The sequence below is a fragment of the Genypterus blacodes genome, unplaced genomic scaffold, assembly GCF_046128005.1.
Source record: "Genypterus blacodes isolate CSIRO-AG114 ecotype Tasmania unplaced genomic scaffold, CSIRO-AGI_Gbla_v1 ptg000054l_1, whole genome shotgun sequence".
Taxonomy (NCBI): Eukaryota; Metazoa; Chordata; class Actinopteri; order Ophidiiformes; family Ophidiidae; genus Genypterus; species Genypterus blacodes.
In genome coordinates this window covers 911,732-932,043 of record NW_027466866.1, presented here as the reverse complement: position 1 = coordinate 932,043, position 20,312 = coordinate 911,732, and the positions used below count along the sequence as shown (strand labels likewise).

General features: G+C 43.2%; 1 protein-coding gene across 2 annotated transcripts in view; it reads right to left on the bottom strand.

Moving 5' to 3' along the window:
- Positions 1-20,312, bottom strand: part of negr1 (neuronal growth regulator 1) — a 106,101-nt gene that overhangs the window by 11,868 nt on the left and 73,921 nt on the right. Inside the window, exons 5-7 of one of the 2 annotated variants that reach the window (XM_076151314.1) lie at positions 18,770-18,890; positions 15,955-16,103; positions 8,206-8,247 (exon numbers count right to left, since the gene is read on the bottom strand). In XM_076151314.1, the coding sequence (XP_076007429.1) occupies positions 8,206-8,247; positions 15,955-16,103; positions 18,770-18,890 (312 nt within the window). The remainder of the gene's footprint in view (positions 1-8,205; positions 8,248-15,954; positions 16,104-18,769; positions 18,891-20,312) is intronic. The other variant, XM_076151315.1, reaches the window with a different exon arrangement.

Genomic DNA, 20,312 nt, shown 5'->3' with positions numbered 1-20,312 from the left:
GGCTGCTGCGGTTACAAGTGAGGGCTCCAATTATGCTTCAGGCAAATGTGCATGAATTGTAAATTAGAGGATACAGTCGCTTATTTCCTGACGGATAGACATTTTGAGCTCATGTTTAACTGATGGGAGTGAGGTGAGGACCTAGCAGGAGACCTCTTGACGTCCTGCCTAAGGACTCTCGCTTCTTCTGATCAGAGATCCCCGAGGCGACGTTTAAGAGTGCGGTGACCAATGCTTTGTAGAAAATGGACCTTGACGCCTTTGTGATGCTAATTCTCCAAAGATTCCATATAAATAAACGTTACCTCACTTTACCTAAATAACTATAATATCTGTGGGTTTCTTAAGTGACTGGTGCTTGGATCAATCAATGCATAACCTCAAAGAAAATGCATGCAGTAACCTATCCCACTGTGCCACACATTAAAGAATCAGTGTCTCACTAAGAGCTATTAATACATTCTGTACCTACAAAAGGCTGTTGCTATTTATTCCCAGTGGTTTTCATCTCGCAAACTTATTTCACCTCTGCTGTCACTAATCTGCTGGCAGAATTAAAAAAGCCTGAAAAGGACGCGTCCAGGGATTTCACTAAAATAACATCTCAAATGTAGTTTTAAAAATCATGGTGCTTGTGTATTTGCTGTACAAAAAGCCAAATAAAGCCTCAAATAATCATTTCTGTGCAAATTTGGGAGGCAAGTGTTTAGCAGAGGTTACTTGTGGAGGCGGTGGGCACAGTATCTTTACTCTCCAGGCTTCTTCCACTGTCAGTGTCAGTCAGGGTCTGTTTAGAACGGGTAAACTAATTACTGTGTAATTCTCAACCCTTATCGTGGAGTGACATATAGGCAGCCCACCCTCCCAAGATTCAAATACATAGGGGGAAGACATGTCATGGGTGGGCAGCACTCCAGAGGTTAAAGTATGCATGGGATAGTTGGAAACAAAGACTTTACCCCCTCTGGCACAATCACATGAAAGACAAGTAATCTGTGAGCAGCCAGCTGTCATATATGAATATATATGAAACTCCACAACAAGCTGTCGACCTGACACTCACACGGAGTGCGAGAAAATGCAAATTGCCTGATAAAAGCTGTGAAATAAATCTGTATGTCACCAGCATGAGACGTTTCCGACATTGCAGGATTCTTCACTGGGAGGGCGTAAAAGTCAGCCGACACACCATGTGATGTCTAAATGAAACTTTGCTATCTTAGCTGCACATCCAGTGTGGAGGCTCAACCGGTAGATGAGAGCTTCCCTCCTTGCAACCCAGCGAGGCTCGCAGAGGCCATTTACCGTATTTCCAGGGCCAATGACAACATGTCCAAAGCCTTCACTCCATTACCACTAAAAGTGTTCTCCCTTTTACCTTAAAATTACAGCCATTTAACTCTGCTGAAGAGTGCTCTCCACGGAGATGGGAGAGAGGGAGACCTATAGCACCGCACAGCGTGAACCCAGTACAATCTACAAATTGGCCAAAAAGCCATTTTTTCTGATTTACCATGGCCTCTACTGTAAGTGTGTGGCTTTCTTCAATCATCCTCCTTAATGCACTAACCATTAGAGTCTGTCCAGAAAGAGAATATACCCTGGTGTCTCAATTATAGACCGAGCCTGAATCTCCACAGCAGCCCTTTCGTGCCCATAAAAGGAAATGACTATCCATTTTCTGCTCCAGCTCTCACACAGCCACTGCAGAGCTCTGTCTGTCGCTGTCCGCACCGGCAGCCATCTTTCCGACTGAATCATCCTATTAATCACCCTGACTGGTGACTGTTGTGCCAATTAAAGTTGGGAAAAGATTTGAATTGACAAAAAGCATCCCCCCCCCCCCCCCGTCATGGACAGCGACTTCACTTTTGTTATCTCTCCTCCTCCTTCACCAAACTTTGGCTTCATCAAATGAGAGTTTTAAAAACAGTTGTAAATACGGCTTCAGAAATAGAGGGTGTTGCAACCTGAAAGGGCTGCGGCGCGCCATGTGCTTTGATCTCCTGTGTGCAGAGATGAGGCTCGGCAAATGCAGGAAAGTAATGCCGGAGGGAAAAGTGACAGGCTTTCTGCAGCAAGCTGAGCTATAAAAGGCATAAACAAACACATAAGAGAGCAGATTTGTGTCATTATTATTCTTGAGAAATACCAGAACAAGATGAAGCTATAAACATTGGGTATGGGCGAAAACAGAGCTGTTTGTGATGTTTTTATCCGCAATTATATGTGTGTGTGTCCGTGTGCATGTGAGAGTGACAGCATGAGCAGGTTGGCATTAAATAGCAAAGGAGATGGTGGCCGATAGCGTGGGAGAGAGTGAGACAGTCAGGTTTGCGAATTACAGTATCAAGTGAGAAAGGGCAGTGTCATCATTTGTATCAGAGACAGACAAACAGGTGAGGGAACGCAGAGAGAATGAGTCTTTACAGGGATCAGAGGGGAACAGCGAGGGCGAAGGACTGTGAAATATGAACAATAATCAGCATATGGAGTTAAGGTTGGAGGAAAGGGAGCTAAACAGGCCTCTGTGCCAGCTCAACATGTGCTCTGAATGCTCGGGATAGATAGATAGATACTTTATTCATCTCCTTGGGGAAATTCAGGAATTTAGCCTCTATGAGAGTGTCAAATCAGCAAAGAGTCTCACACAATAGATCTTAATTGATGCTTTTCCCCAGATTGAAAAGATTTCCTTTGCTAAATCATATGTTAAGTATGTCATCATTATCCAAACAAAACTACGACGACAAAAGCAACAGCAGACTTAATTTTGGTTAAGAGGGCCCTTCCAGCGCAACAAAAACCAAACAAAACAAAATAATAAATCTCAACAGTTTGGCAGACATTTCGCTAATCAGTATTGCCAGCAAATATTGCACTTTCCCTTAATTGAAGGTTTGTCAAAGAAATGCGGACGGAAAATGGGGACAATCATACAATTCCTGTTATGAATGATGTCAGAAGGCACGGCCACTGTTCAATTATCAATCAATTATATTAACTCGTGCACTCCGGCTGCATTCAGAGCCATGTTTAAAAGGAGGATTTGTGGTCCGATTGTTGCATATATTAAAATCCCTAAAGTAAAAATGGTGAATATTAACTTTGTGCAGTCACAGTAACACTCTCTCTCTCTCTGCACAGCTGCGTCTATAGATCTACAGTCCCACAGGTCCAAGGAACAAAATGTATATGTCCATTGTCTACATACTGTACATTGTGTCAGATTGGGGGAGGAACACTCGGACTGGGAATTAAAGTGGTGGAGAGACGGTGTGAAGGCTCTCCGCCCGTTCCTCTTGATCTTGTATCACCGTACATCTAATGAGGCCAGACAAAGGGGAAAAAAATGGACTTCACTTCTTGCACTTCAACAACTCTACTCTGTTAGGACACATCAGGCGACTCTCCAACTAGACGCCTGTGGTATCTAATCAGTGGGACAGATTCCATTCCTTTTGCATATTTCATAAGAGCAGGCTATTTATTCTGCCATTAGCTGTTGGTGACTCACAAAAGCACCGAGTCCTTGTGTAGTTATACCAGTGACTATATGGTAATGGGCACTTGACACAGCTCATCCTGAGGCTGCCGGTTCTGGCTACAGATGCCCTCCAGTGGTCAAGTGGAGAGGAATAGTGTTCAGTAGCATTGTTAACGCTCCAGTCACCTTTTTGCTGTGTGAAATGCTGATAGGAAGAAGTTTTCAGAGACTGCGAGCTCTTGTCACAGTAAAAGTCTGAATCAATATCTTGTACCTGCATCTGAGCAGGGGACCGAAAGACACACACACACACACACCGGCTTCCAAACGCTTTTAGTCGAGCACTAGTTGGGGAAAAGTCTGCTTGCAGGTTGATGTATACGAATTGGGTTTGGTGCTGTGGGAGGAGGCAGAGTCTCTGCTGTGTGAAGATAGAGCCCAGGGAGTGTGTGGAGGAAAAAAAAGAAGCTTGTTTTATAATCTGGTACCTGGTTTCTATTTGACTCTCTTGGAGTGTCAGGCTGCTTATCTGTGGAGGTGAAACCCCCTCAAAAAAGACATGCTATGGGAGCTGAACCCAGTTTAAGTTTGAGGGGAAGTCGTAGGAGTCGAAAGAACAGATCGGCGCCGTGTTACGCAACTGCTGATGGGCGCAGAGATAGACGGCGATTGGTTTGATTGACTGTGCCTGGGGTGAAGCGAGACACGGGCAGACATATCCGCCTGATTCAATCAGGTCCAAGGTATCTAATATCCATCTCTGAGTATTATTAGTGTCCTTCTGCACAAGGTTAAAAATAATCTTCATGGGAAATCTATGGCACACTTTAACTGTGTAATAAAGTCTAACATTCTGGGTTTTTTAACACCCTTTAATTAAGGATGACCCTGTATTTGAACTATCAATAATAATCAGCATTCCAGTGATGTGGAGATGTAACACATGTTGGACCATATGTTTAGGAATAGATTGCACTAACTTAGTATGCAACGGTGCAAAGCCCGCAGGCAGGGACGCTCTGCCCTTTATGCAGTTGTATTTTTAAGGGAAAACGAGCATAAAGGAATTCTCTACACAGTCATTAGCAAATAGACGGCAATATTCAGACAGGGAAGTTACTCCTCCTTCACAATGGACTGCCTCGGTTGGACAATTTTAAACTGAAAACGTGTTAATTTGTGGATTAGAGGATTGTTGATTCAATTCCGGGCTCCTCCTGGAGAGAGTGTGGAAGTGTTGCTGAACTGAACCCCTAACTGCTCCTGGTGTGCAGGCTGGCTCCTTGCATGGTACGTGCCTCCCATCAGTATGTACAGTCCATATATACAAGTACAGTCCATAGAATTCAAATTGTTTCCTGCAGCAAAGGTTGCATCATCACTGCAGATCCAATCGCCCTGTCTTGCTCTACATAGTTTCAAAGACAAACTAATTTTGCTTGTGAGCTTCTTTGAACAGTTAATGCCCATGGGACAATTATGATGGAAAACTTTGTTGTTTATTAAGGAGGGTAATATCAACAAAATGTGCCGGAGGATTCAATTGGAGAGGTAAAAACATACCATAAGGCTGTTTAAAGTTGTCAGTCATCAGCCCACTTTCAGGCTTTCATCCAATGAGCCAAGTATCCTTTGATTAAAGAAGCCTTAAATGCTTAGTCAAATAATTTGATTAATACAGCTCGGCTCTGTGTGCCTTGGGGAGGGAAGGAGTCACTTCCGAATATTCCGAGGACTCGGGTAGACTCCGTAATTAGGTAGATTACCACTTTGATGTTGTGTCCTGGACCTCTATTAAAGAAAAATGAATGATTGGCCCTGTGCCTAAATCAATCAAAGAGTAGCTTTTATTAGGCGAGCGAGATTCCAAAACAATTACACTTATAGCGCTATAATCCGATTCTTTGTTCCTTTTGCAAAAATGCACAAAGAGAAAATGTGGCCTGTCGTGGCAGATTAACAGATCGCAATCTTTAAAGGTTGCTCCGTTATGTCTCGCCTCGTCACAAAGCAGATCAGTGTTTTATGGCCTCTTCCAAGACATTACCAAGACACATAAACCTCCATGAACTCATTAATCTCTCTTCTTCCTGTCTCCCAATGCTTGAAGCCGGATTGAGGTGGGAGGGGGGGGTCAAATAAGGCTTTGCATGTCAAGCTTCCAAGATTCATGACGGCATTAGATTTCCTCCTCTGTAATTACGCCTGCCTGATTAGAGCAGAAATTACAGGAAAAAAAAACAATTAATTCACAATGAGGATTATTCAAAGCAGACATGAGGACTAAAGGCAGGATTAAAGGGGAAAAGGGGGAAATCACGCGTCTTCACAAAGAAACGCAAACTGAATTTGGTTTATTTGAGTTAATATGATACGTTATGTCAAACGTGTGGAATAATCCTCCAATCACAAAGTCAGATTTGCTGGAAATTCAATACACCAGTGAATCTTTACATTGTTTTGTGACTGTCGAGCGATTTTCAGAAACAAAACTGAAGAGAAAACCAGTGGGACCGTATCCTGTTATCACTTCAATAGATCTACATTTCCTCGCGATGACAGGAAGGCACCACGCCAGCTGCTGTAGGTTATTGGAGACGTGTATTATGTTTCATTGAATACATACGGCCCATATGCTAAAGATAAAACAAGCTTAAGACCTTAAGACCTGCTTATTACAGCTGCTAACGGAGGGAGGCGGCGTGAATTCTCCTCACGCCGGAGACAAAAAATAATGCTGTTGAGCGGCGGTGACAAGTGTGAACATATGAGTGCATGTAGAGGTTAAATGTGATTTGTTATGTGGATTTATCAGGATTTACAGGGGTCAGTTATCTCGTGTAGCTGCGGCGGAGATGATTTCCGTGACGAGTTCAGCTTCGTGCAGGATTTTAAATACCTACAAAGCACCACAATCCTTCAAATAAGCTCATAAACTAACAATCTAACATGCAATGGGATAGAATAAACCTACATAATTCAGATTTTGAAGGATATAAATTGACTGGTTAGACAAAAAACCACACACATACACAACGGTTAATGCTGATGCCTATTAAAGTTGATTCCTCTTTAGTGGTTTTGTGGTCATTTACACTCGATCAATGCGTTGAAATGTGCAGTGCCAGCGCTGTGAGGAATGGAAGCGTTTTTCCACCTCAGATCTCCCAAATCACAGCGTTCCCTTCATAGCACAGTCGAGCATCTAACCAAACCCCTTCACGGTCAATAAAAGATAATAACACGTTGAAATTAATGATGAAACTTGATTAAGGAGATGGTTGGCACGAAAGAAGCATTTGTAGGCGTCTCATTTGATTCTCTTTGCCAAACTACTTACTGTACTGAGGCCCACCGTCAAAATATTAACTTCAAATCCAAGTCGGTGCAAAAACAAGAACACAGAGACACCGAGCGAGTTTATCTCCATGATTGAAACCGCTGGTGTTCCTTTGGACCATGAAATTGTCATTTGTTCTGCAAGTGTTACATCAAATGAGAGTTCGGGGCCATGCCAGGACTATTTCGCTGATGTCGGGCTTATTCCAACTTGTTATCAGACAGAATCTCCATGTATAATTATATTTGGCTCAGAACAAACAGGTAGGAGAATAAAAGGCGTACACATGCTAACCCAGAGCTACGCTACATCGCCATAGAGTGCTGCCTATTCATGGCAAAGATGAAAGGTCACAAAATGACTTTAAAAATTCATACGATAAGGCATGTAAGTGCAGGTGAGTGTGTTCTGTGAATATTTCAGCGTTTCGTTCCATTATATGAACCCGTGCGAGCAAAAGCTTACATGAATGTGCGTGCGTGAACAGCATTAAGCAAAATAATGTAACCGGCATGGGAGATTACATTGTGTGACTTGCTTAAAACCATTAGAGAGGGAGAAAAGACGACCCGGCAGAGAGGATTACTCTGGGCTGGAATGTGGAAGCGGCAGACGAGAGCGAGCGAGGGAGGAACAAGGGCGGCATTGACAGCGCAGCGCCAGCAACGGCACCCAGCAGAAGAATAGGCTAGAAAAGACGGTGGCCGAGCGCCAATTGATTGCTCTAGAAAGAGCGGGAGGGAGGAGGAGGAGGAGGAGGAGGAGGAGGGTGTGCACAGGTTGAGAGAAAGGGAGAAAGACAGAGAGAGAGAGAGAGCAGAGATTCCATGTTGCAAGTAACAAACCAAAGGGCCTCGCCTCTGACTGCATCCTGCCTTTGATGTACGCTGCATTTAGCATTAAGGAGCGGGAGAGTGGTGGAGAAAGCCAGCGAGAGGAAAAGGCCATCAGCATTATGAAAAGCATCAGGCCCAGAGGCACATGAAGCAGCCACTTTGATGACGCTACTGTTTGCTCCACGAGGGGGAGGGTGGCGGTGGGTGGATTTGTAATGGAAGGGGAACAGGAGGGGAGGGAGGGAGGGAGAGAGGCAGAGAGGCAATGATACAGGCTGCAGGGAGGGAGGAGGAAATGTAGCCAGTCAATAGAAGCCAACCCAAAAATTAACTGAGAGAGAGAGGAAGAGAGAGAGAGAGGAATGCACAGAAAATAGAGGAGGAAGGAAGGACATACAATGAAGCTGTACACCCCAGCAGGCATTCCAGCCGGGCCGACTGAGATCAAACCAGGATGGAGAGGATTTTCGGGGGTTAAGTTAAGTGCGAGGCGGCGGACCTCGTTTGCTGATCTGGTGTACAGCACAGTGACATATACTGACCTGGGCTTGAGACAGCACTAGTGGTGGTGGGTTCAATAATTGCTACAGGGGGGAGGAGAGGAGGGGAGGAGGGGAGAGGGGGGGAAGGAGGGGGAGGGAAAGAGGACATTCATGTATTATTAACAGAATGGAAGACGTAAAAAAAATGAAAAAAAAAGAAGAAGAAGAAGACAAAATAAGAGAGAAAATGCATGCAAAGGACAAAAGGACAGGGGATGGAGACAAATCCTCTCCATGCATTAAGGACTGGTGTCTCTGTGGCAAGATGCAACCTCTGGCATGCTTACAAACATTTCATCCCTCCGTTTGCCCCGAGAGTTACCGCTTCTCCAAAAACAGAGAATGAGTCCATTTGTGCTTTTGTTCGATTTCCTGATTCGTAGGTTCAGATTTGCTTAACGCCCTCACTCTCAGGAACCTCCCGAGGTTCTCAGGTTAATCGATTCATTCAGAGTAGGAATCAGAGGGGAAACTGGGGTTGATTCGGCTCGGTCCTTTAGAGGAAAGGAGGCGACCAAGTCGACGAACGCCCCACTTGAAGTATTTCTGTTTCCTCTTGTGTTGGAAACTTACTGCTGGACTGTTACAGCTCAACAGTGCCACTCCATTACAGAGGAGGCATTACAATAACATGAGCAACGTCTTACTCGCTGATTTTAAAGATTCGCTCACTGAACAAAACTGGCACATCTCATTTAGTTTCATTTTACCACTGGAACGAAACTTGGGGAGATTTTGTTAGTGAATGAGATCAGAACCAGTCTTGCTCAATTATCCAAAGACTGAAAGAGGAAGATCATACTTCTGGTGGGGATAAATAGAATTTCTTTGAGAAACGGAGAAGAGATGTTTGTTGTTTGTTGAGGAAATTCTCTCATTACTCTTGAGTCTGTCTGGATCGTTAATAGGAACACAGGTTAATCAGGCTGCACCTCATTCGGGGCAAAAACTTCACTGAACGATTTTTGTTGCTGAAAGTCTCCATCACTTATTATATTCATGATTTCCATCTGGTGTGATGTTTTTCTTGACCCTGAAGGCTTTTGCGTTCAGGTCAGAACTTTTTTCATCACTGGACTGCCTCTCTCGCTCTCTTTTGATGGTATGAAATTACACTCTGCTCAGTTAGCACTCGTAATTTCATCTGCACCTGCTGGGCAGTTCTGAAATCACATCAGTTTAATGTTATTTCCACTTTTTAATAGATTACAGCACAATTTTCCATATCGTGTCCTCCTTTTAGGTGCGATGAACTAGCACCGAACTGAGGCCGAAGCGAAAAAAGAGGAACTTCCAGTCTGTCTTTGATCCCTCTGAGGGGGGAACTCAGACTCCCAATCTGATTACCTTTTGAACTCATTTCAGGCTGAGCCCACCAGTGGCATTTGGGAGATGGAATAATGTGACATCCAGAAATGCTGAGTCCAGTGTGTCAAGCTACTCCAGCCGAATGTGTCCGCTGAGCAAAGGCGGCAAATACATTTACTTTACTCTTCCAAGTGCAGACGTTAAATGTCAGGCAGAGATCGATCTTCATGCGTAGACACATTTGGGGCTTTCAGATGCAATATGTTAATGCAGATATTGCCACAGTATTCAACCTTGGTGGTGATTCTACAACAATGCTATGATTCAGAGACATCAGGATTGGAAATGTGTTTTTCCTAAAACCATAATGCGTTTGAGAGCTGGGAGGTTGATGGAGGATTATGCAAGACTCCATAATTACTTTCTGACTTTCAAAAGCTTTGTCGCCCCATTATTCCATGCTTGTTTCTTATGTAAAAGGTGCGCTGTGGGGCTGTAGCGCTTTTGCAGTCGTGCAGTCGGTAGCCGTTGTTCTCGGCCATGCAATAAGTACACTCTCCATTTGAGTCCATTTACACGGGCACTCAACACGGTCATTTCCATTGCAGGGTAACATTAGGTGTACTGTCGTCCAAACACACTCATTCCACCGTCTCTCTGTCCTGGAATAACTCTATAATAAAAGTGCTGCTATTAAAAAAGACTGCTGCTCCACCATCAACAATACAATATTCGGTTTCATTTGATTTCATCACTCTGCTTAAAGCGGAACATGTAGGAACAGTATAGAACATAAATTGATGCCTTTTTCCTTTCTGTGTATTGGTTGGGGAAATGGTCAAATTCCTCTTTTTATCCACAAATGTTTCCACTTTGAGGCCTTGCGGGGGGGAAGAAGACCATTTCTTTTTAGTTCTCTCTTCAAACAGTGTGCTATCTGATTAATACTTGAGCGTGAATTCACCAGTGAATCATTTCACGAGCTCTCAGACATTCCTCCATTACTGAGGAGCATGATATCTTCTGACATGCAATCTCTCCCCTCAGAGCTCCAGACAGACTCCTTCTCTCATTCAGCGGTGCAACACATCATTTCACGTACTGAGCATGGCAGACGACCTCTCACACGCCCCTGCTCACTTGCGAGATAAAACACATTTCGTAGCTATTTCGGTTGGTGGATTGGTATTCTCTTTGTTCTCCGAAAACATAATAGATGAGATTTATGTGACATGATTTGACAAAACAGATATGTTATGAGGCCACGTGTAGAGTTGAGTTAATCATGTCTAATAAGGAGTCTGTGCTCAGGCTTATCGCTGCTCTCAGACTGGAGAGTAACTGGAGAGATTTACCTATTTGAGGCAGATACATAAGCCAATACAAGCAGAAATTTAAAAAGAGACAAATATCAATGGAGGCTTTATGAATATTTGAACAGGTGAAGAACATTTTCGCCAAAACTGTCTTGGAAAGTGAGTTTTGAAAGATCCAAATCCTAGCAGCTTGTGATTCACTTGCTGAGCCAAGGATATTGATTGTGAAGCTTATCAAATTGAACAATTACAAAAGGATGGCTGATACTGTGCTGCATATGGCACGGTGCTACAGTCTGACAATCTGAGTTGGGATTGTAAAAGTTGTGGATTTACTGTTCATGCAGGAACACACATGAACTTCCTCTCCTGCATTTATCCTGGTATGATAGTAGAATAATAAGTGTTAAACACTGGCTCTTTCTCTAAGCAGGCTAATTAGTCATTCTCATATGATTTCAATGCTGCTCAGTGTGTGTATTATCCTATGGGCATCCGCTGGGCTCAGCCATCCAGGGACAGACATTTGCATTCCTAGCCACGCGTCTGGCCCCCCAGAGGTCTCAGAGAGAGGGAGGTCATGAACTCCAGTGCCTGCTGGGCTGCGGGATGAACATTCTGCTACGGCAGCAAACATTTCCTTGTCTCAATGTGACGGGAATATGTTAATAGATTCGGCTAAATATAGAAACTCACTCAGGCACTGGAATTCTAACTAAATGGTGCATCACTGTAAGGGAGCTTTGGTAAAACACTGCAGTCTCATAATAATTACTATACAGACATTTAGAGATTAAAAAAGCTCAAATCTATATCGGCGAATAACTGAACACTTTGGCGGATTGAAACATTCACAATCAGCTGAATATCAGCAGGGAGAATCTAGTTTTATGATGATGTGGGCAAAATAAATGAGTATTTTTACACTGGGAGGAATCCAGCTACATAAAATGTGATACAAAACCTTCCGGCCCTCATGCGGCTTCAGTATTATTTCCTCTACATAAGCTGTTATCCCGCAGCCACAATTCAGGTTGCACCTTTGGCTCCCATTTCCAGTACATCTCTGCTCCATGACTCAGGTACAATCACGCTGTGTGCAGGAACAAACAACATCACCGACAACAAATGGCAGATGAGCAGACATGTACGAGATGACACCTACACACACGCGCGGTGATTGATAAGCGTGACGAACGAACATGACGTTCATTAACCAACTAGCCAGCAGTGTCTCGCCCGCCTGAGGTAGGCTGAACAGTGAGGAAGTGAGAGCTACTCTTTTTCTCCCCATCAGTCTCTTCCGATTACTGCTCGGGGGGGAGGGGAGAGGGAAGGAGAGGGGGGGTTACAGAAATAAGGAAAAAAGGAAATGAAGGCAGGAGAGTAGGCAGAGAAAATCTCCTTCAGGGCTAAGCCGAGGTGGGCTGGGGGATAAGAGCTTGACCAATTAAGCTGGAGGACTCCTTGGAAAATTGGACCGAGCCGCTTCCACTTTTTTTACATTATCGAAATCTAGTTCCATCTACCATCTGAAACTGAAATTGAAATAAGGATTTGGCTTTTGTTCTATCACAGCTAATATACCACACAGTCATCAATGTTATTTAACTTCCTCTTTAATTAATTTTTACAAATTAAATGTTTGTTTTACTCCAGATCTCCGCGGCGGCCAAACAAATGGCGTCTTTTTAGGGTACTTGTTGTTTTGTTTACTCTCCAGGTCGCTTTATTCATTTCTGCGTCGCACAGATGTTCATGTTTAATTGTTGTCATTCGTGTCTCTGGTTTTTAAAACCAAACACGGCAAGATTTGCTCGCACAAATGTATAAAACACTAGAATCTTGCGGTGAAAGCACAGTGAAAAACCACAGTTTTGCTTCCGTTTGACTCGCAAACCAGGAGGAGAGGAGATACAGACAGAAAAGTAAAACACGCCTCCAAACGATTTCATTACTTCATCTATGGTCTCATTATCCAGTTAAATAGGAACCATTCAAACAATTCCTATATTCCTCATTATTGGTTCATTCACTGACTGAAGACATCTTGTATTATGTTATTGAAGGAGATCGGGCGTAATAAGAACACACCCCCACCAACCCACAGACACACACAGACACACACGTTGATGCAGAGTGCTCCGACAACTAGTGGCTAAGAGGCTTGTTTGCTTTCTTTCTGGTCCAAAGAATCCAGTTTGTGTCTCACCGCAGCTTTAAACACACTGCTTAAAGTGGTGCTTAGCTGAGAGATCACAATGCCTGACTAATGGTTTAACAGCACAACCCACAACTGGCAGCAGCGAATCCAGACAAAGATAACAGTATACAGTGAAGACACAGCTACCCAGCTCAGTTCAAACATGAAGAAATTAGTCAGAATCTACCATGTCAACACTCACTCACTCACACACACACACACACGCGCGCAGGCACTCACGCATGCACAAAGCCAGAATGCAAATTGTGTTTTTCATCCCAGTTTTATTTGATGGAAAAGCCAAACTAACTGCCTTCCAGTAGCTGGCTCGGAAAGAAGGAAAGTGTGTTTGCTTTCTCGGGGAGCAAGCTTTCCACAGTTCGTTTCATCAGTTACGATGGCAACATCCAGGACTAATTCAAAGGGACAAAAAGGATTTATAGCAGAGGATAAGGAGCTTTGAACTTCATAGTATGATGTAGAAGAGGGTATATAGTGTAACCTAAATATTTTACACTGGGACTTTACTCAATGAAAGACTCTTTTTTTAGGACGGGGGATGCCTCTTACTGTACCCTATATTCCCTATCTGCCTAAACCTCTCAGGGTAATAGAATCCTCCAAGGAGACGACTTTAAAATCCCCAAACATATAAATAAGCATAAATCCTTTAGGAATGCCGTGGCCACAAATGCAAAACCGCACATTTGTTGCCACTTACAATTCACCCCAAGGTATGACACTTTATCAAATATGCATGCCCCCTTTTCTCCCTTCGCATCTTCCTCATCAATAGCAATCGACTAGTTCTAAAATAGCAATCCAAAGTCACCCGTGGCGAAATCTAACCTCCGGGTTTTGGTTATTTGCGTCTATGTGGCGGTGCGAGTGCAGTGGCGGCGATTGCTTGCCATTTCTCATTAAGAACAGCAGTGGAATTGGTCTCTGTTCCATTAGTGCTGATCATGAGAAGGGGAAAGAAAAGGGAAGTGCGGAGAAAGAAAGAGGGAGTGGAAGAAGAGCGGAGAGAAGGAATGAGAGACGGAAGGGGCGAGGACAGAGGAAAGGAAGATAAAGTGGGACAGAAAGGCAATGAGATAAGAAAATCAGATATAGAAAGTAAGACAAAGATAGAGAGACACAGAGAGATAGAGGTAATGGATGTGTGTGTGTGTGTGTGTGTGTGTGTGTGTGTGTGTGTGTGTGTGTGTGTGCATTGGGGGGGGTGGTCTGTGCTGCTCTGCCTTTGAGGGCCTCACCAGTGTCACATTAAGATCATCCATTTGAGGATCTTAGACAAGCCTTTGATGTTCTTTGTGAATACACAAACAGGAAAGTGGAGAGCTCCTTTGACAATTGCCAACTCTACAGAAATATCTTTTTGTTCTCTGAGACTCTGGCCTGCTAGGGACAATGTTACCATCAAAGGCTGCGGCGCAAAAACCGGTGAATAATTTAATCCACCTGTTCATATTTCATCACCGAATACATTAGGCAAAAATGTTCCATTGCACGAGGAGCCGTTAAGCGGAATATGTTCCCCCACCCCCTTGCTGTCATTGCATATTTTGCTACTTGACAGGTACGGGGAGAAGGAGGGATACCTAACAATGCATGAACATCAAACAGCCAGTTAAGAAGTGGGGCCCTTCTTCTGGTTTCACAACAGCTTTGGCTTCACTTGGAGTACTGTCAAACTTTTGTGAAAGGAAAGTAAAAAGGACTTGGACATCTTTTGAGTAGCAGGAGTTAAGTGTCCCTAGTTTTTGGAAATGAATGTGGTGAAAAGTTGCTTCTCATAAGATTCAATGATTTGTGTATAAAGGAAGAGGCTGTAGATTTCAGATTGGTATTCTTGGACAGTCGTCATGGGGGCAGTTATTTCTTTCACAAATTGAGGAAAATATGAATAGATCTTACGTTTGTGCCACTGAATCCACTACAGAATTGCCTTGACTTAATATATCAGTGAGCAGGCCGGTGCCAAAAAGAACCACAATGAAGAATCTGAGGTATTTTAAATGGAGAAAAAAGAAAAAATCATTTAACCATCTGACTCAGATACAAAGGTTGAAGGGCAGAGCCACATGGAATAAAAAAAAGGATTATAACTCAAAAGTAAATGTACAATTATTATTTATTTCCTGCTGTTAACCATGATTGTAACTTTTACGCCCAAATATATTTCATATTTGAATATAAATGACTGCAAATCAAAATGCAGTTCATTTATGAATACACATGAGCTTTTCCTCCCTAAAGCAAATAGGTTTTAAAAAGTTAAGATTATTCACAGCACTACACAACCTTTACTACGGCTCAAGGTTTGGAGTTCTGTACTCCAGGCTACGACCTTTGAAGAGAATCTCTGCCAGCACTACAAGCTTTTCTGATATTCATAATGGACTGCGTTGGTTCAGGCTGAGTGGATGTATTTGTTTTGCGGTGTTGGGCAAACCTGTCAATGTGATCTTGTCTGCAAAAATGCAAACGTACGGAGATTGATCACCCGTTATTTGGCTTGAGTGGACCTCTCATGGGCGTCAAAAACCATGGAAGGGTCAAACATCATACCTCGATATAATAGGACATCTGTACTAAGTATACAATTAATTATTTACACTTTTTGTTCAATACACACACAAGCACACACATTCATGAACACACGCAAACACAGAACAACCGTAACTGTTATAGGAAACGATTAACCGCTTCTGTTATTGAACACCCAGGATGCAACTGTCTCTATTCTCCTAAAGCATCACCTCACAAATACTGCATCAGAGATAAAAAAAAAACACTTGTTACTGCTCCAAACCCGCCACCCGACCCCATCCTCACACACACACAACCCCCTTTTTTTTTAGTGCTTTGACTCTCCTCTACTCCGGTCAACCACAAGCAGGTACGATGACAACTTACGAATGAGAGGCACACTGGCGTTGGTCGACCCCAGCTTGTTGGAGGCGACACACGTGTAGTTCCCGTAACGATCCTCCGTCATGTTGCTCACTGTGAGGACTGATCTGGAGCTGAGGTTCTTGATGTCCACATCCTGACCCTTGGTAATCCTGTGAACGGGAGGCAATCGCAACAAATGAAGCTTTTATTTCTCGCCCATACACAGTGTCAAGGGGGACGTGATTGAGTCACAGAGAGGGCTGAGTAGGCTGGTTTGTTGACTTTAGTGGATCTTGTAATATACAGTCCTTCATCACCCTCTTCAACCCCTCTATTTACCCCTTGCTCTGCTTTGGAGCGATGCTTTGAAGCAGGGAGAGGAGAAAGAAATGACCCAGAGGTGAGCCAGCTGGATGCCACTTGACATGTTGTTCATCGTTTTGTCCTGGCTATTACAATAAACCTGATTCGAGTCGTCCCTGGCATCTGTGCGGGTGAAATTGCCTAATGCTCGATTGCTAATTTTGTCAGATGATATTTACTTGCCTGTAGAGATGGAAATGTGCGGCGTAGGAGCATATGCCTCACATCCAGACCGGAGGATTACTGTGGATATTACAGTCGAGGTCCCATGTGTGTGGTTGCTTTCACTGCTAGTTTCATGTGAGGCGATATAAACCACACAAATCTTCAGCAGAGAGGACAGGTTTCGGTCTTGGCCTTGCTGTGCCCCCCCATGAATTGGAGCTTGGCTTTGCTGGCACATAGAGACGCTCTGAGCAGAAACACTATGTGTGACCTTATGTCCAGCAAATATCTGAGAATTTGTTGTTCCCGCTCCCCCGGTGGCTTCCTCAAATGTTAGCTGAACATTCACTGATCATCTCGGCAGGAGTCTGCGAGTTTGCTCGCCTCTTCCCTAGTTCAACATCAAGCTCGTCAATGCTGCCCTCTGTCATAGTGAAAGCACCACCCGCACCACCCGCACCACCTTCCCCGCAACACTCACAGTCGACAATTCAAGTCCTAAAGTGACGCCTTAAAGGAAGACTTGCTTGTCGAAGCTGTCAGATTGCTTCTGATAGAGACACACTGGAAGTAGCACTGTTGGTTTGGGTGCAACCACTAGCAGCTAAAATTCAATGCGAAGGTGTTGTTATCTTCTACATGCAGCAAATGGGTAATGGAGCAACAGGCTGTGCAGAAGCTACGTCAGCGATATCTTCTTGTCTTATACCAGTGTCCTTTACATGCACAAAACTAATTGAAGAAATCACCATTTAGCTTTGTAAAAAGTCACCCAGAAAGAACAAGTCCTTGAATTAAGTAAAGACTGGAATCACGGCAACATGCCTCCTTAGTAATTTGAATAAATTGAATCCACCCCATAATTACAATTAGCACAGTGTGAGCTGATGATTGAAATTGTGCTCACCAGGAGTGGGTAAATGATGGGTAATGGGGGTAATTTGGTTTTTAAATTCAAGAACTGACACTTGAATCCAGGCTGATTGATGTATGTGCTGCGAATGATTTAAGCCAGTTGCCAGCAAACATTTCATTAGGATGCAAGGTGAGGACAAGGCACAAATGAATCTTGCTGGAGCACTTATGTGGGCTCTCCCCCGAGGCTGGATGAATGGGTGGAATAACCAGTGGAAGAAGACAGACACCATCCCCTTGACATGTTTACACTTATTATCTACTATCAAGTATCAGCTGATTAATTCTCGATCAAAGAACGGAACTTGCACATTGGTTTTTGCAATTCCTTACAAAATGATTACAACAGGCCAAGCCTTTATACTCTGCCATTACCAAGGGGGCCTGAATTCCTAATCGTTTTGGTCACAATTTCGCAATTAATTTTTATGAGAGCAGGGCAAACTTGAAAAAAGTTTATGTTCCTGCACTTTTTCCTCCCTTCTCATTTCACTCTGTTGCACTTGAGTATGGCTACTTTGCATTCCCCCATATCTCCAACGTACTGTATATGAATAAAGCTTCTGAAGTAGGCGTGGTTGCTCATTCATTTCATTTGGATGTAAAGGCCTCGTCCTCATATGTGTACAGTATAACCCACATAGCTACCAAATGCCTGTATAGATCTTTACTGGAGGTTCTGCTACATTATTTATATCGTGTTTGAGAATTTTCAAGACAATAAAATAATTGGTCACCAAAAAATCCATGGATACAAAAATCTCCATTTGGTGTTTTGAGCTTCCACATAATTTTTACATTCATAGAGCGTGACTGAGCCACAGTCTGAAGAAGAAGAAGAAGAAGTCTGAATAATGTAATAGATAAAAACAAACCATTATATCCAAGCACGACCAATACTGACAGGATTCTCTCTTGTAGTGGTGCTGTTTTATGCAACTATACTGAAGGCTCCCGGGGCTTCCTGGGAGGCTTCCTGCATTTTTACTGCGAGCTGGTTAACAGCCATTAATTGCTGAAGACTGAAAGTCTTAGCTTTCAGACGCAAACAGAATGACAGCCAGCTATTATGTTTTCAATTTTAGAGCCATTTAAACGGGCTCAAGGAAAATCTCTCACGGACAGGCGGTCCGAGTATGCAGAATTAATACATTTCAGTAAAGGCATTAAAACCATTTCAGTTCCTGTCAGTCACACAGAACTGTTGCTATGTGCTTTGACTGACTGAAAGGGACCCATTTTTCTGTCCAGAATCAAAAAGTCTCATTCACCTCCTCCTCCATTTACGTATCACAAACACTTTACACTATTAATGTATTCTATCAACAGTATATTGATGGATTGATGCAAACACATTGCGTTCAGACTGCTCATACGGTCTTTCAAACCTCACCTTTTTCCACCCTTGTACCACTCGAATGTGGGAACTGGCACAGCAGCCGCCTCACACCTTAGCAGAGCTGTGCGTCCCAGACCAACTCCATGGCCTTTCATCTCATGGATGGTCGGGGGAACTGAAGAAAAAGGAGAATAATAAAAATGTTAGCAGGGAGCAACTTTTCTTTTAACAGGTGCAATACAAGAGTCATTTTAATTCCAACCCTGAGCACTGAAGACGGAGGATTGCTATTGTCTGGGGCACATATTTAGTGTGAACTCAACACATATGCTCTACAGAGGCAGAGTGAGGGGCAGAGGGAACAGCATGGCTTGGTGATTAATGGCTTAATAGCAGTTCAAAGACAAAATAGCCAAGGTTGTTTTTAAGAAAATGTCTTGTTTCATGTGGCAAAATGTGATAAAAAAAAAATGCAGGCTCTTCTGGCGAGGCTTTCTTCTGCGTTTCAGGCCTTTTGTACTTCAAATGTTTGCTGTACCAATAGTAACATGGCTCTTAAAAGAAATGGAATTATTGAGCTGAATTCACATAGCAATCTAACAAAACAATTTTCTGGAGTCCAGTATGTAAAAGCTGCCAGACAAAAGAAATACCTGTATTTTCTCACTGCCATTAGCCACATTTACGGCATAAAAACAACTTCTTTCACTTGTAATTATCAATCGTTATCAGAATAAAGGTGACATCAGGAGTTATGGAAGATAAACAGAAGAAAACAACATTCTGTGAGGACAACAAGTGAGACATGCGTGTCTGACAGAGCTGAATATAAACTGGGGTTGATACCCACTGGGATTATTATCGTTGGTTCTCTGTGCTTCTTTTATATTCTGTTGATTCAAAAGGCACAGGGCTTAATATGACACGTAGCAATCTGTAAAGTTGACTCGGCTCCCCAAAGGCTCCTGCAAATAGGGAAATTGGGCTGGACATCCAGTCGCATGCAATACAAAAATGGCAAAGACGCAAAACTACTTTAGGGCCATTGTGATATACAAACACAGATTAAAGATATACAAAGCAAGAGTTAGTCTGTCCACTGAAGATCCAGCTGCTAGCAGTCAATTGCAAAGACATGTCTGAATGTGCAATGGGGACTATAGATACCTGGTAATGAGATCTACCTGTCAATCAGTAGTCTGAAGCCAGTGGAGGGCCTGGCCAAGCACAAACCTACCAATACTTACTTCCTATGACACTTTCTATGGTTGGTATAAAGATGCCTGCAACTTTCCTATAAAGACACAAACCTAATGTGCTACTTGGGCATCAGAAGCCTCACGTGTTGGACTCAACATACAGTATATGACATGGTCTGTTGGGTTTGATGTCCACTGGCTGTGCATATTAAGCAGACCTACAGTACACTTGTTACTGAATTACGACTTCATCCGAATCATTACAAAACTTTTTCAGCTGACTTTAATTGGATTGTTTGTGTGTTTGCTTCTTAGAGGGATTACTCAAAAGAATTCGGAACAGATTATGAGGAAACCTGCTTGGAATGTGGGCCCCGGTCCAGGGAAGAACCCATTAA